Below are 15,949 nucleotides of genomic sequence, written 5' to 3'. Positions count from 1 at the left end.
CTGTGAAATCAGGGTACCTTTTCTAGGTGAAGTAGGGTATTTTTATTATCAGCTAAACAGCTGTGAAAATATAAAGATGTACTGTGAGTGCATATCTTGTATCTTCTGAAAGAATGAGGAGATTCAAGGTTTTTTTATTAGTCATGTCCACTGTAAAAGCCAAATAGCAGGATGCATTTAGTAATTTGCTGTTAAATTGTGCATTCTGTTTAGGTTATATGTGTTAAAATTATGATGACATCAGCATCCTTCCTTGCAAGAACTATTCTACTCTTTTACTTCTGTGACCTATGTCATTAATTTTAATTTTTTTTTAATGGTGAAATCAATGATTATCTAAACTCCATGACTTGTCTTGCAGCAATACCTTGGTGTGCATTGCTCTTCCTGTTCTTAGTCCACTCTCTAAAGTTACTTTTGTCTTCTAATGTTCCATCATGTGGCTTCTTTCCTGGATGACTAAAAGAAGAGTATCCAGGTTATTCTTATTCCTTTCCAACTGGTTCACCTTGCAGCTCTGTGGTTTCTGCTGGCTGTCCTGCAATTGTCATGAGAGTCTTGTTTGCATTCCACTGAGCTCACCTACCACCTTCTAACCTCACATCCACCATCATACAGAATGGTTATCTTCTTGTTCAGTTTTTTCCTTGGCTGTTAAAGAACAGAATATGAAATGATGATGGCTATCACTAATCCAGTATAGCTGGCTGGGATAGGTGGTATATAGTTTTTGTAGTTTTTCCTGTCCTTTTTGTTTTGTTTTGTGTTTTTCGAAAAATATGCTGACTTCTGAAGTGATGTCCTGATTTGCAAGTTTGTCTGTTACACTTCCATGGTTCTAACATGTACCATTGCTTCTGAAAAAGTTAATTAATTTGAGCATTTGTTTGGTGAGTCAGTGCTCCATGTTGACTTCCTCTGACCCTTGGTTTTTACCTTGTACATACATCTTGCTTCAGTATCTTGACTTTTGGAGTGGGTCACCATTGGGCTTCCATTCCAGTTATAAATCCAAGTTCCTCTGTAAAATTCATCTTCTGTTTTTGAGGTTTTTTCTCCTTTTTCTTATTAGCAAAAGCCTTTAAAAATAGCCGTTACAGTTGTCTTTGAATGTTTTTACATATCTTCAGTATTTATTTCTTGTCAACACTGAAGCATCAGGCGGCAGCGCCCGGGGAGGCACTGAGGACCCCGCCGCCGCCATTACCAGCGCTGCGCAGCCGCCAAAAACTACAACTCCCAGCAGCCCCCGCCCCCCGCTGCTTCCCGCGGAGCTAAGATGGCGCCGGCCAAAGGGCGTGTGGTCGGCGTGGCGCCGGCCGGCTACACGGGTGAGGAAAAAGGGGACACGGGGTGGCAGTGGGGAAGGATCCAGGAACGTGTCTGCGGCCTCTATAACCGGTTCTTCGCCCGCAGCTCTGGCCGTGAAGTTTGGGGAGCGGCAGCGCTCGCCCCATTGGCTGTTAGTGAAGGAGCACCAGGTGCGGGACGGGGCCGACACCGCTCACCCGCCGGGTCGCACACTCTTCGTCCTCAACGTGCCCCCGTACTGCAACGCGGTGAGTGGGGCTGGGGTGACCCACGGGAGAGGGTTGGGGCCGTGGGCGAAGGAGCCAGGCGTGTGGTGAGTGTGGGCGGAGGGGCTGGGGTCGTCCCGGCGAACCTGTGCGGTCCGTGGGCGAGAGGATGGGGAGAGGACTTATCCTTGCTTTCCTGAACCTGTAGAAACGTTACTTCTTATTCTTCGCCTCAAGGACTCGCTGTCGAGGCTCTTCTCCCGCTGCGGGCGCGTCCAGTCTGTGGATGTCTGTGAGAAGCCGGTGCCAGGGGAGAAAAAAGAAAAACTCGAGTCCAAATTCTTCACCTGCAAACCTGTAACGGTAAAGCTCGGGCAGGGGGAATACTGGTGCTGTAGTGGTCACGAAAGATCGCAAGCACTGAATGGTACCGTTCAGAGCATGGCACCGTGGTTTAGTGGTGGACTTGGCAGTGTTAGGTTTATATTTGGACTTGGTGATCGTAAAGGTATCTTCCAGACAAAATGATTCTATGATTCTGTATGGGGACTTGGGGATTTCTGTGTGGGGATTCTATATTTGGGGGTTTGGGCAACATTTTTAACATTTAACATTTTAAATGTTTTTTTACATTTTTTAATTTTCAGGTTTGGGTTTGGTTTGGGATTTTTTTGTATCCCTCTGCAGTGTGTCATTTAATTTTTACATAATTATTCTTTTTTTATTTGTAGTGCAGTGTGTTTGCTGTGTCACCAACTTTCCTGGTGTATCTGACTAAACAGAGTGTTATTTTCTTTTAGGGTTTTCAAGTAGCATATGTGGTGTTCAGGAAACCAGCTGGTGTCCAGGCAGCCAAGGCCCTGTCACGAGAGGGCCCCTTGCTGATCTCAACAGAGAGTAACCCTGTGAAAACTGGCATTAGCAGTAAGTCAGCTCTGGTGTATCATTATCCTGCTTTTATTATTCACAAAGTAGCAGTCTTGTATTGGATATTTTAGTCTGGTCTAGTGACCCCTATGGGAAAGTGTGGGGTCACTTGGTACAACAGAAGGGCAGTTTTTCCCAACATCTTGTATCACTTAGGTTCAGAGAAACCAGCTGTGTTTTGCCCTCAAAATTGAATCCAAACTTAGTAACAGGCACCAGGTGTCTGTCAAGATGCCAGCACTTCAGGTGTGATCCCTTGACAGGAACACAGCCCTGAATATTGAACTTCTTGAGTTCAAGGCTCCCCCACTCCTGCTTGGAAAAGTTGCAAGCTCTTCCCATTACTTACTGTCTGTGGCCTGAGCTGTCAGCTGGTTGAGCTGTGGCAGTGGGGAGGCTGAACAGGAATGGGAACTGAGTGTGTCCATCATCCCCACAGCAGTTCTCTCTAAAGCTGCCCAAAAGCCCTGCTAGGGCTTGCTCTTAATAGGCTGCTGCTGACCTCTGCCTCTCTCTCTCTCAGAGTGGATCTCCAGCTATGCAGCCTCAGTCGTGGATCGGGAAGAGCTGAAGGCTGAGGTGGATGCCTACATGCAAAACTATGACAAAAAGATGGCAGAGGTGAGGCCAGGCTGGGAAGGAAACCCAGCTAAGCAGTTTTCTTTGGTGAGGGAATAGGAAGAGGGAGTATCCTGGTGCCCAGACCTTGGTGGAAGAAGGGCAGAGGGAAACACTGCCTGACAAGGTTGTTTTACTCCCAGTTGGTGGTGGGCGGTCACAACCTGGTTTGGTCCACAACACCTGGCCCTTCCACCCAGGGCATACAAAAGGTAAAGACCTAATTGTGGGGTAAGAACCCTACAAATAAATGGGGGTCCTGGCTGGCATGCAGTGTTGTGACTTAGAATTCAGTGCCTGTGCCTTTTCCTTCAGATCTAGTGCAGAAGCAGAAGTTGTTATGTTGCATGTGTGTAAAGGGGCACTTGTGAGGGAGCCATGTGTTGGGTGGGCTGTCAGACTGATCCTGCTTTCCTGACAGGAAGAAGCCAAAGCAGCCAAGGAGGAGGGTGTTCCAGATGAGGAGGGTTGGGTGAAGGTAACGCGGAAGGGCCGGAAGCCCGGCCTGCCCCGGACAGAGGCTGCCAACCTGCGGGTGCTGGAGAGGGAGAAGCAGAAAAGAGCCCGCAAAGAGCTGCTCAACTTCTATGCCTGGCAGCATCGTGAGACCAAGAGGGAGCGTGAGTGTTTGAGTCTCTTCCTACTCCTGCCCATCTCTTTCGCCTCTCACACCATGGCCCAACGAGTGGCCTTTTTCCTTCAGTACATCCAGCTGCAGGTGTTCAGTTGATGCAAAAGGCCTTGCCAGCTCTTGAAGGCCTCTTGCCACCACCTCTCTTGGCAACAGCTGCTGGAATATTTTCTGGGAGAGCACGCAGGTCGTGACTTTGCAATATATGTGTCTTCAGTCTGTGCCAGTGTTAGCACCTGAAAAGGAAAACCAGTTTCCTCCCCAAGAGGGAGCTGCAGCACTGCCAGAGAGAAACGTCCAGAGCCCCAGCTTGGCGCTCAGCCCAGGCACAAAAGGACCTGCTCTGGGAAGGGTGTGTTGTGGCTGTCAGGACTGTGTGGGGAGGTTAAGCTCCCCAGGAGAGGGAGACCTGCTGCTGTCTGGTGACCTGCCCTCTTTCTGCCTGTTTCAGACATTGCCCAGTTGAGGAAGAAATTTGAGGAGGACAAGCAGAGAATTGCCTTGATGCGAGCCCAGCGCAAGTTTCGGCCATACTAGGATGTGCTGAGCATTGTTTCCTTCAGTGCCTGTTCTGGAGAAGGTGGGAGAAGATGCTTATGGACTCCATTTGCCCAAAGGGCTTCAACGGATTGAGGCAGCTGCCCTTGGGTCTGAAATGGGCGATCACAGCAGCTGCTGCTGGAGGGGGTTTCCATCACTCTCACTGGTATTGCCTGCTCTGCCAGCCGTTGTTCAGCCCCTGTGGCACCTCATACCAGGTTGCTCAGGTCAAGGGGCTGAGGCACTTCCTGTGGCAGCCTGTATCTCCGTGCCACCCAAGGCCCTTCTGAAGCTTGGTGTGAGTGGGGATTGACCTAGCACAGCCTAGCAGAGGGGCAGGGAACCCCTGAGGAACTGTAAATAAACTGCTGCTATATTCTTAATATGTGAGAGTGCCTGTCTCCCTTGGTTTACTGCCTCCTTTGCACTTTACATGGGGGCAAGTAAGAAGGGAAGTGACCTAGGGAAAAGTCCAACTGAGAATTTCCCAGATCTGCTGTCACAAGCAGAGATCAGTGGTTTGGAAGAGAGTCCTATCCCTTGCCTTGGTGTTTGCCTCCCAGGCAGCTTTACCTTGTGCCCAGTTCCAGCTGTGCATAGACCTCTACAGCCATATCTAGCCTGGGCTTGGGAACCTCTGCTGTTCAGCACTGTCACTAGAGCAAGGTGAGGTGGCTGAGCCTGGTTTTGGAGGGAGGAACCAGATTCTGCAAGGACTGTTTCCACTTAACCTGTCACCACCACATAAGGAGGGCAGTGATGGGCACATCCAGCTGCAGGGCAATGTGTTTTTACTGCCCACATAACATTTTTGCAGCTTTAATTGTATACCCCAGTGTACTTTGTGATCCCACTCCCATGCTTCCTCATATTTTACTGCCTGCAGCTTCCAGAGAGACGTGACCATGAAATTAAGGTGAAAATGCTGTTATGTTCCCCAGAGACAAGTAAAAATTAATTTAGCCTCCCTTGGAAAACCCACTACAGATAGTTTTGATTGCATGTGGAGACTGCCAGGTCTGCTTGCTTGAGTTGGCTTTTTTTGCATCAATTTCACTAGGAGGGAGAGGGATCCTTAACACACCCTGATCTAAAGCAGACCACATGGGAACATTGCTGCCTCCTAAGATTGGTGGTTTAGCTGCTTGGGTAGGCATCCCAAGAGAAAGGAGATTCTACTATAGAGTGAAAAAGACAGAGCTAACACTGGAAGATTAATCTTTATTTAGAAGGACAGACATCACCTCTGCCAACTTTTCCATTATTAGTAGTTCTTTTAGCTGTTTTAGCTAGAGGATTAGTGACTTATTCCCTTGTTCATTAAAATGGCTGCCTGTGTCCAGGTGAGATCTTATTTTTAAAAAAGCTCTCACAGTAAAACAGACGATGAGGCCCTCTGATCTCAAGTATCCATGGAAGTAAGCAGAGAAGCAGAACACTTCCCTGTTTTTTCAGTAGGTCTGATCCTGGGAAGAGACTGGTCACACCATCCTCAGGGAGGAGGTGAGATGAGCTCCATACATATTGCAACGCTGGCTCTGCTGTAGAGGCTGCCTCTGCCTGTTCCTGCTCCATTTGTGGGTGCAAGTCAGGAGCAAGCAAGGGGAAGGCCACTCTGGGCCTCTGTCCCTGTACTCACAGAGCTAGAAGTGGAGGAGGGTTTGCTTTTCCCATCAACAGCTGAGATATTTTGCTCAGCTCTCCTCCATGGAAGCCTCAGGAGATCTGCTTCCATTCCACAGTGAGCTAAGCTTAGGAAAGAGTATCATGACACTAATTTTGGATGTGAGGTAGGAATGGTGACAATTCCTCCATAGCCGCCTTTTTAGCTTCCTGTTCTGGACTGCTGCAGCAGCGAGGGCTTCCTAGAGCCTGGCTCTGGTGTTGTGTGCTCTCAGGAAGTTGCTGATGATCCCAGACACCACCTCAGGCTCGTTCAGGTGCACGAAATGGCTCCCAGGCACCTCTACTAGCTGGATGTGCTGGAGGGACAAGAAGATACAGATCAGGAAAGAGTTGCCTCAGGCAAGCTGTGCTTGCTGTGTGGCACTTGGGGGGTTGGGATGGAGGAGGGAGGTAGTGAAAAGGCAGGAGAGGGATGAGAGGACTAGGGAAGAGCTTTGTCCAGAGGGCAGTACTGACTTGGGATTTTGGCAGCAGGAGCAAATTTGGCTTCTCTCCCCCCAGCACCAGGAGAGCTACGCCATTCAGGACAAATAATCTACCAGGGGGTGTCCACCAAATCTGGGAGCTGCTTACTAGCTGCTGCTCCCATGCTAGTGGAGCAGAGATGCAAGGATGGAGTTTGCTCTCACCTCTTTGAGGGTAGATTCAAATGCCTCCCGCAAGGCCTTCACAAAGTGATTTCTGTTGTCTAGCTTGTGTGGCACCAAGAGTCCATCCTGTGCTCTGGAAAGCAACAGCAAGGCTCAGTACAGCACATAGTGGCCTCCGTTTGTCTTTCCTGCTGTCCTGGGCAGCAGGCAGGCTGATTGTGAGCAGCAGAGTTACAGGTAGTCGTGGTACAGGTAGTTACGTGGCAGTCAGATGAGCACTGTAGGGTTTAGCTGAGCAGTTATTTTCTATCATGCTCTGTTTAAAACCTTGGGTGATTGCCTAGTAGTATCAGGGTAGGGACTGTTTAAGTACTGTGTGTGTTGTCCTCCCCAGGGCTGGCTCCTCAACTGGTCTGAGTACATTGTTCTCTGCCCCCACCCTCTTTTTAACTTTTTCCTTCCAGCCAGCTTCTACATCTCTGTCCCTTTACCTTCTCTATGCTGCTGTTTGAAACAAGGTTTGCTCTTGTTGGAAAATGAGGTACCTGAACAGTCCTGGAGAAACCAGCCTTACACCTCCTGCAGAGCAAAGATTGCTGTCTCCTATTGCTGCAATGATGGGACAAAGTGACATCCCAGGCTCAAAGGTGTGTACTCGGTATGGCCTAGAGAGCTTGTCCCCACTGTGACTTTGCAGTTCTGGACAAACAGGAAAATCCTTAAGCTCTTCATGATTTCAACAGACCAGGGAAGCCAAAACTAGGCCTCAATTTCTAGCACTTCCTTTCATTTCCTAGAGTTTTCTAACAGCACCACACAGGCCTTGGTAGCAACAGCCCTGCACATCTTGCCCTTCAAGGAGATGTTGAACAAGTGGAGGACTGACAGAACCAGCTACTCACCCAGACAGCTCAGCATCCTGTGGGGCTGTGCACAAGTCACTGGCTGCCTCCCTACAGCTTCTCCCTGCCCTGGGGGCACCACAGGGGAGAGCCTGCAACAGCTGGATCAGGCCAGGGGCTCCAGGACCAGCTGGAGAAGGTGAACATGGCCATGGCTTCACCTGTTTGCCCAGGTAAGAGGTTTTGGGGTCTGGAAAAGGGGCAGCTGGGTTGCTGTGACAGGAGGAAGTTAGGCCAGGAGGGAAGTGAGCAGAGTGCTGAGGAAGGTGGTGTGTTTGCCAGGGTGGCCCCTTGCTTTAGGGCAAAGGGTGGGGAGTATTGGAATGGGTGTGTGAGGGCAGGAGCATGGGGACAGGGAAAGAGTGGCATTCCTCTGTCAGCCTTGCACCAGGGAGGCCCAGCCTGAAAGCACAACACCAGGCCAGAAGGATGGTGTTTCAGTTGCTCTCTGCCTGTTCCAAGAGCCTGCCCAGCCCAGGGAAGTGGTGGGGAACTGGGAAATGCTTCTCACATGTGAGGCTGTACTGTTGTGTCAACTGGATCAAAGGTCTGGGTGTCAACTGCAGAGGAGGGGGTAGCAGAGGACTCCTTTCTAACCATCCCTCCAACCAGGACTGCCAGAAGGCAACAAAGGTTGGTTTGGCTTGTGCCTCACTCACACAATGATGAGAACACGGTCCTGGATCTTCTGCAGGAGCTTCACACACTGCTCCACCGTGAAGGACTCTCGACTCTGCTGCAGGTGCAAAGACAGGGAGAGCAGCAAAGGTCAGGGAGAGCAGCTGGGGGCCAAGGAATGTCCCTAACCCTTCCTGCATCAGCAGCTCTGAAAGCAGAAGTGGCTGCAACCCCGAAGCTGCCGTGCTGGGACATGACAGACAGCCAGGATGCGCACAAGAGTAGCTGGCTCTGCAAAGGCATCTTCTGTCCAGCTGTGTTGCAGAACTGCCAACAACACTGCCTGCTGGGATACAGCACATATGGGAATGATCTCAGAGCAGAGAAAAGCTTTAAAAATCCTTATACTAAAAAGGAGACAGTACACTACTCTGGCTTTCATAGCCTGGCAGTAGCACAGGTAGATGAGGCCCTGCTTGCTCTAAAGTGGCACAAAACTATCAAAATATCAAACGTAAGGACCATGCTCCACTCTCACTCCCCTTCTTGGATGGGTGACTTGACAAAGAAGCTGACCAAAAGCATCCATCCATTCATCTGCTGCCTGAAGAGTTGTAACAGCAGGAAAATGTGGCCAGGAGGCCCCCGCGGCAGAGGAACTGCTAAAAAATTCAGTAACATTTTCCAGTGACTCTGTCAGCTGAGTCAGTTAATGATCAAGTGCAAGCTCTTTTTTAACAGCAGCATTTGGAAGAGATGTGGGAATTCGGGAAGCAGAAAGTAAACGTCTGGGTGGAGGCAGGGCCTGGGCTCACTGAGGGGGCCTCTACAATCTCTGAGTTTTCTGTCAGCTCAGGGCTCAGGAGCAGCAGGGGGCACGTCAGAAGAGCAAAGCTCACCGTGCGGACTCTCATGTCTCTGTTATACACCAGCCCTGGAATGAAAAAAAAAAAAAGGAAGTGTTCACATCTCACAGGAGTAGCTCTACGTCTCCTGACCTTTGGGGTCTGCCCAAAAACTTTTTGAGATGGAAGGAATAGGATTCATTCAGAGTTCTCCTTTTGGTTTTTGTTTTTGTTTTTTGGTTGGGGTTTTTTTGTTGTTTTTGTTTGTTTGTTTGTTTGTTTGTTTTTTGGGTTTTTTTTTTTTGTTTGTTTTTTTTTTTTTTTAAATTTCTCTTCTTTAGCCATTCCTGGACTTGAGTACCAACCCCAGCTGCTGGGAATGAGGAGCTCTGCTTCCAGACTTAATTGATCCCATTCAGGCTGTGTAAACTTGTAGCTAGGGCACCCTGTACCCTGCAGAGGACAATGGCTCTTGGCACCGCTCCCTTCCCACACGCAGCTTTGGCCCAGCACTGCGATGAGCTCTGCATCCGTGCAGCCCCTTACCAGCGGGTGTCTCAGTTGCTCCTCGCTGCAGCAGGATTGCCCCACCCTCTGCTGTCAGATGTCTGTTTGCTTCTAAGAGCCTGGGGGAGACATGGCAGAGAGATTGCGCTGCTGGAAAGAGGAGGAGGTGAAGCAAAAATGGCATGACAAGGTGACAACGGGCTCTCGGGCTGCTTCAGGAAAGAGCAGGGAGAAGCAGCAGCTTCGGGCGACTGAAGCAAAAGGCCTTGCCGAGATTCCAGAGGAGGACTTGCAAGGGGAAGTGCAGGGACAGTGTCCCTTTCTCCTTCATGCAGCTGCAACTCTGTCCAAGGTGAGAGCAGGCAGCAAATGAAAAGGACAGTTTGGAACCCACCTCTGCAATGCTGCTTCAGGGCTTCGTGCTTTGGGAGTTTGCTGCTTTGCCTCTAGGCTCAGTAATCTGTCAATCACCATCCGTTTTGATTTCAGCCACGCCTCAGTGTCCTGAAACAAAGAGGGATTGGGAGCGGGCGGAACCAGCTCCCTCTTGGATCGTTTTACCCCTTATCAGAAGGTAGAAAAGGGCATTTCACTCTTGAGCATCCCTCAGAAGTGGTTCCATTTTGGACATAATATTAAAAACTCAACTGTCCAAAAGAACAAGGGAAATCTGACATAAATCTGAAAAAATCTGGCAAAAAATATCACTCTGGCCTTGGGCTTCTGTCCCACTGCTGCCAACCAAAGCCCCAGCATCTAGTAGTGATGATGGCAGGTTAGGAATGTAGCTTTACATCCTGCTAGGAACAGAAAAAGAAATCCTCCAGTCTTGCACCCAGGTCACCCAACTAGCTGCTGGCAAAAAGAAAACCTTGGCTGGCAGTTACTTGGACAGAGTTTCCAGTTCTTTTTGTATAAGGGCATGGCACAGAAAAGTTAATTTTGGTGCTGAGGGACTGCAGGATGTGGAGCACTACCAAGTGTCCCCCAAGGGTCACCCTAAGCAGGGACCTCAGTCAACACAACAAGGAGCAGATCTGTGCCTGCCAGAAGGAAAAGCAGTCAAAAAGAGCTGTACAAATGATGGGAAAATGAACCTATTTTTTATTTTAAAAAGGGACGTGAATGACACGTGAAGTCTAACCTCTGGAGCCAGCAGAAAGCCAAGGTTTTCCAGCAGGATCAGCTTGTCCACCATCTCAGGATAAAGGAAACTGAACTAAGGAGAGATGAAACAATATGAGGGAAAGAGAAAAGCTGACAGTTAAGTGATGTCTTCATAGTGCTACACTGGAGAGGAGGTCAGGGAAGGGCCTCTTCTCCTCTCAGATCCATGTCCCTTTATTTCTATCCCATTTGCTTTCTCAGCTGCAGAAATCACAAACCCCATAAAGAAAGGATGCTCTACTCACCATTCCTGCCACAGATCCACCTGCAAAGGAAAGAAGGGTGCTCAGTTATGTACAGGACACCCCTCAGTAACAGAAACCTCCCCTTCCCCACCTCAGGAGCTGCCTTAGAAGCCATAATGTGTGGTGTACCAAGGGACAAAATCCCAGGTACAGAGTAAAGCTTTCCTAGCAGGCAGGATGCAGGCAGAGAGCAGGGCTATTGGCCAGCTGGATTCCTGGTCCTGTGCCATCCCCATCTCCTTATCAGGCAGCAAAGATCAGAGAGGAGTTACCAGTTAAAACAGAATGGTGCACAGCTACTGTGAGCTGTGGCCAGAGCAGCCCTGAGGAACAAAACCCTATTATGTCCCAAGCACAAAGGAGTAGAGCCTGGAGTCTGGTTCCCTTCAGCAAGCTCCATGACCCACCAAGAAGGGCCATGCTGTCCCCAGACTTTGTGGCTTCGTGGGGATGAGGCAGGAAGCACTGCTATGAATCCTCCTGCTGTAGACCACCCCTCTTTGCCAATCATTCTTCCTTTCTGAAGCTGGGGAAAAAAGCCACACTATTGGTACTATAGGGTCTTGAAAGCAGAGGCATTTCAAACCAGGGCACAGATGTTTGAATCACTCAAGCTGGAACCTGGTACTTGACACAGTATCATAAATATTCCAACCCAGCTCCTAGCAGCATCTCTTGTAAGTTAATTATCTACTCCTGTTTCCATGAATCTCACTGCTTACAAGGACAAGAGCACTTACCCATACTGTGACCCATCAGGGTGAACCGTCTCCACTGCAAGGCTAAGTGGCAACAGACAAAAACAGACAGTGCTGCATTAGAAACCAGAGCAGCAGCATCTTGGTGCTTCTCTGTCAAGACAGGCCCCTTCTCCCGGGAGGGCTTTTGCACTGCTTAATTTGTTTGCTAATCCAGAAATGAGGTAGCTAAGTAGGCCAGTTTTAAAGAAGAAGAGGAGCATCTACCACCTCATTTCCTTGGTAGTTAAGTCACGCAGTTCTCAAGCTCTCCTACATATGGCAAACAAACTACAGCAAATTCCCTTTCACTGCCAGACATGAGACTGGCAAGAAGCAAAGGAGCCTGTTCAGAAAGATTTTGCTGGAAGAGAGACCTTCACAGATTACCCTGCTGTGGGCATTCTGCAAGAGCCGTGAGGACACAGAGCCAGGTCCACTGCCTTAAGGACAGTATGATTATTCCATGTGAAAGCCCTCTGCACCATTTAATACATCAGGCTCCTCAGTCCACTTTTAAGGCACCCTGAGAGGCTTATGAGAAAATACTACTTTGTCAGTGCTGCCCATCTGAAATATACCTCACTGAAAAATGTGGTTTTCCCCTGGCATGTCAACAGTACTTCTAGAGACTCTCTGTATACTAAGTGAGGGATGCAAAGCTGCACATGCCACATGCCATCAGCATGCAGATGGGCAGTTAGATCACGAGTTATTAGGAGCCCAAGACACCTTGGCTTTCAAATTTCTTTCTGTGACACTAAAGCAAGCAGCAATCTGCTGTCAGGCAGAACCAGCCGAGACTCAAACGTGCATCTGACACTGGTTAGAAGCCACTGGCTGCTTGCAGGTCATTTTAGCAAAACTATTGAGTTTTGCTCACTACTGCTTCCTACTTACTCCACTACTCCACTTCTCCACTACTGCTTTCTAGTACAGAAACACTTGCCCAAGGGCTTACTTTTTCTCCCTCACAAAACCGTGAGAAAGAGGGATACTTACTCGGTCTGTAGACATGAAGCTCCAGCAACTATCAGGTTGGGAAGAAGCAGAGGGAACTGACCCCCTCTCTCCTGGCAATAAATGCTGCCTTTTTGTCCCAAGAAGCAGAAGCAATATAACACCCCCTGCAGAAACATGTCCTGAAGGATCCCTTCCAATACCCACCTGCTGCCACCCGGCGTACATCGCTCACATAATCCAGAAAATGGTAGGGGGAGCCTGCAGGTCGGTGAGATGACAAACCATGGCCAGAAAAATCCATTGCCACATAATAGCAATCTGAAAAGGAAAGATTATCAGATGTACAGCCCTGCAACACAACAAGAACCATCCTGATGAGCCACACTTACCTCTGGGGAGCAGTGGAATGAGCTTGTCAAAGGTGTTGGCGTTGTCCAGCCAGCCGTGCAAGCACAGCACGGGGTGTCCCCCTGAGGGTCCCCAGGCCTTGGCTGCCACATGGCCCCAGGGCACAGGGAACTTCAACTCTGAGAACATGCCAAAAATAGAGTTCTCACAGGTGATGTCCCTGGAGAGCCTTGTGCTCAAGAGTAGGTCCCAGGGATCTTGTTAAGGGCCTAGAGCTCTGAAAAGAGTAATACAGGTCTTTAGTAACCCACCAGCCTCCTGTGGCCTTAATTAGCAGCTTGCTGATTGATAGCTCCCCATTCAACATCCCAAGCTGCTGTTCCTGCCTGCCTGTTTGGGGAATCCTCCTCCCAGCACGTACTAGCGATGCTCCTAGGAAGAAACAAGCTTCCCTAAGCAGGAGGAAAAAGGCTCCTATTTGTGTCTCCACAGCAGCTGCAGCCCATCCAGAAGGCACAGGAGATCTGGCAAGAGGGAACTATGCAGAATTCCCCCAGCTAGCTACAGCCACCCAGGCACCTGTCCTGGACCAAAAAGACAATTTTGGGAATAAGAATGCTGCCTCAAGTACTAGACTGTTAACACTTTCTCCTCTTTTACTGTGAGTGCTTCTCCTCTTCCAGTTGGCACCTTTGGAGAGAGCAGCTGGCTACTACCACACAACAGGTCACTGATGCCACCCTCCCATGTGCCCCTCAGGACCAGGGACCCTGCATAGGATGAGAATCAACAACTTGCCAGGCACAACTCGAACCTCCCTCATCACTGCTGATCTGCCTGGCAATCACAGAGCTACATCTGACCCCTTCTCAGCCCCAGGCTCCTGAGTGAACCCCCCCCAGTACTATCCAGCCTCTGGGGATCTTCCAGGAGTGGTCTGAATAGATCTTCTTTTACCCTCAAGCCCTTCTGACCCCCAGGCCTCTCACAGGCTGCCTGACCATCCTCATGTCTCTCACGCCATATCCCTTTCCCAGTGGTTTGTCTCAACTCTCTGCTCCCATAAATAGCCCCGAGACCCCAAGCAGTTAAATCACTCTGCAGCAACTCCCTCCTGAACCTCTGGAAGACGAGGGCAGATAGGGTGGGCTGAGAGGGGAGGCTGCTGTTGGAGGCCCCGAGAGCCATGGTCCCCATCAGCCACACCTGGGGCTTCCCTTACATCTCCTCCCTTCTGCCCCTGAGCTCGTTGAAGCTCAGCCCAGGGCAGACCCACCAGGGCTGTCCCCCCGCAGCACTGCCCTGCCCCAGGCCCTCACTCCCTGCTGATCTCGGGGCTGTGTCTGACCCCGCCTGCCCTCGCCGGGCCTGATCCTGACAGCCCTGAGCTGACTTCCTGGTGTGACCTGGGCTGAGGACCTGGGCTTTTGGCAGAGCCTTTTTGTCCTCCTCCCCGGACCTGCCCTGCCTGGGCTCAGCGGGGTGTCGGACCTGCGTTTCCCCCCGGTATTTGGTGGGGGCTTCCCCGGACGGACAGAAAGAGCTACTACACCCGGGCCTTCACCTCAGGGCGCCCTGAGGAAGGTGCTCCCGGCCCCGAGAAGAGCTACCCGGGGACTGATCTCCGTCCAGCGCCGAGAGTCACCCCCGGAGCGCAGCGGCTGCTGGCGGCCGCCCTGACCCCGCTCCCCGCGCCGCCCGCACGCTGAGCCCCGGCGCCCTCCTACCCCTCTGTCGGGACGGGACCGGAGAGCAAGGCCGCGGCGGCAGAACGCAGCTCGGCGGCGGGGCGGTCCGGCCCGGCTGCACCGCCCTGCTCCCCGCCTACCCGAGGCTCCCCGGACCTCCGCCTCCGGGTGCTCTGCCGGCCCGGGGCCGCCCCGGTCCACCGTGGGGGTGGCGGCGGGGAAGGGGGGGGGACGTGTACCGCCATCTTGGTCTTTCCTCATCTCCTCACTGCTCGGGGGTCCCGGCTGGGAAATAATGGGGTGGTGGGCGGGTGGGGGAACAACTGCGTGGCTTTCTCCAGCATTTCCCAGTTCCCCACCACTCCCCTGCCCCTTGATTATACAGGAAGGGGCTCTTGGCAAATACTCCACCTTCCACAGCTTCTACCAGCTCTCCTACTGGCCTCGCTCATACCTCAGTTGTAGCGACCCAGCCTCTCTCTTCTCCTGACAACCTCCAAAACCTCTTGTTAGAGCGAACAGGTGAAAATATATCAGCCTCCGCCTCCTCCAGCTGGTCCTGGAGCCCCTGGCCTCCTGCAAGCTCTGCCCTTGGCCAGGGAGAGGCAGCCAATGCCTTGCACGGAGCTTGCGTTGGGTTGGGACTCTGTACCAGAGTGATGGGGCAGTGATGATGGTCCCAAAGCTGTGATCAACCCACTGGGCATGATAGAGACCTGTGAGGAGTTGCAGTCACGGAGGTACAGTTTGATCTGAAGACACATTACTGCTAATGGAAACCGCCTCTACTGCAGCGCCGCAGTGTGAGATGTTTTAACTGTGACCCAGGAGCATCGCAGCAACATCAAACAGGCTCAGTGCTTGACACCGGTGCTGAACTTCTGTCTCTCTGATGGAGAAACTCTTCTGAACTCCTAACGTTTGCTGGAATCACGTTGCCCCAGGGGTAAGAGTCACTCTCCCATACTGTGACCCATCACAGTGAACTGACTACTACGGGGCCAAGCTGTAGCAGACACTACAGCAGTCAGCACTGCCTTAGCCACTCTACTCCAGCAAAAACAAGACCCCGTCTTAGCCAGAGAGGTTTCTACTGAGTTTTCCTCACTACTTGCCCAGAAAAGGGGTGGTTTCACAGACCAGACTTTGAGGAAGTGAATACCTGAGCATGGCTGGGACTACAGCTTGCTAGTGCCCTACATTCCCTCCAGCAGGCAGAGTCTACAAGTCCTAAAACAGACCACAACCATTCCCCTTCAGTCAAGGACTCAGCAGTCAAATGAAGCAAAGTCAAACTGCACTGTGAGCAGTGGGATGCCTTGCTGGAACAGTTGGAGAGGGCAGAATGAATGTCTATTCTTAGGGAGTCATTTCTATATTGGTAATTGAAAACTCTCTGCTCAGTTCGGCACATCAGTCT

General features: G+C 50.8%; 2 protein-coding genes across 4 annotated transcripts; one reads left to right on the top strand and one right to left on the bottom strand.

The window, feature by feature from the left end:
• The first annotated feature begins 1,187 nt into the window (after positions 1 to 1,187).
• RRP7A (ribosomal RNA processing 7 homolog A) lies at positions 1,188 to 4,616 on the top strand. Its single transcript, XM_071732617.1, has 7 exons — positions 1,188 to 1,331; positions 1,417 to 1,559; positions 1,755 to 1,880; positions 2,318 to 2,441; positions 2,968 to 3,065; positions 3,484 to 3,682; positions 4,145 to 4,616. Exons 1-7 carry the CDS (start codon positions 1,280 to 1,282, stop codon positions 4,228 to 4,230), a joined length of 828 nt encoding a protein of 275 aa, XP_071588718.1. The 5' UTR covers positions 1,188 to 1,279; the 3' UTR covers positions 4,231 to 4,616.
• An 818-nt stretch (positions 4,617 to 5,434) lies between these two features.
• Positions 5,435 to 14,695, bottom strand: SERHL2 (serine hydrolase like 2). 3 transcript variants are annotated; one of them, XM_071732610.1, is made up of 12 exons: positions 14,569 to 14,695; positions 12,883 to 13,118; positions 12,698 to 12,811; positions 11,534 to 11,575; positions 10,794 to 10,813; positions 10,526 to 10,600; positions 9,776 to 9,885; positions 9,421 to 9,500; positions 8,929 to 8,963; positions 8,071 to 8,147; positions 6,549 to 6,642; positions 5,435 to 6,215 (listed from the first exon to the last, which is right to left on the bottom strand). In XM_071732610.1, the coding sequence occupies exons 2-12, from the start codon at positions 13,028 to 13,030 to the stop codon at positions 6,099 to 6,101; spliced, it is 912 nt and encodes a 303-aa protein (XP_071588711.1). In that variant the 5' UTR covers positions 13,031 to 13,118; positions 14,569 to 14,695; the 3' UTR covers positions 5,435 to 6,098. The 3 variants fall into 3 exon arrangements, with proteins under 3 accessions (XP_071588711.1, XP_071588713.1, XP_071588712.1); XM_071732612.1 differs by having other exon boundaries at positions 14,487 to 14,618; XM_071732611.1 differs by lacking the exon at positions 14,569 to 14,695 and adding an exon at positions 14,406 to 14,555.
• Positions 14,696 to 15,949: the final 1,254 nt, after the last annotated feature.

The sequence above is a fragment of the Heliangelus exortis genome, chromosome 1, assembly GCF_036169615.1.
Source record: "Heliangelus exortis chromosome 1, bHelExo1.hap1, whole genome shotgun sequence".
Lineage (NCBI taxonomy): Eukaryota > Metazoa > Chordata > Aves > Apodiformes > Trochilidae > Heliangelus > Heliangelus exortis.
This window is presented reverse-complemented; position numbering and strand designations above follow the sequence as displayed.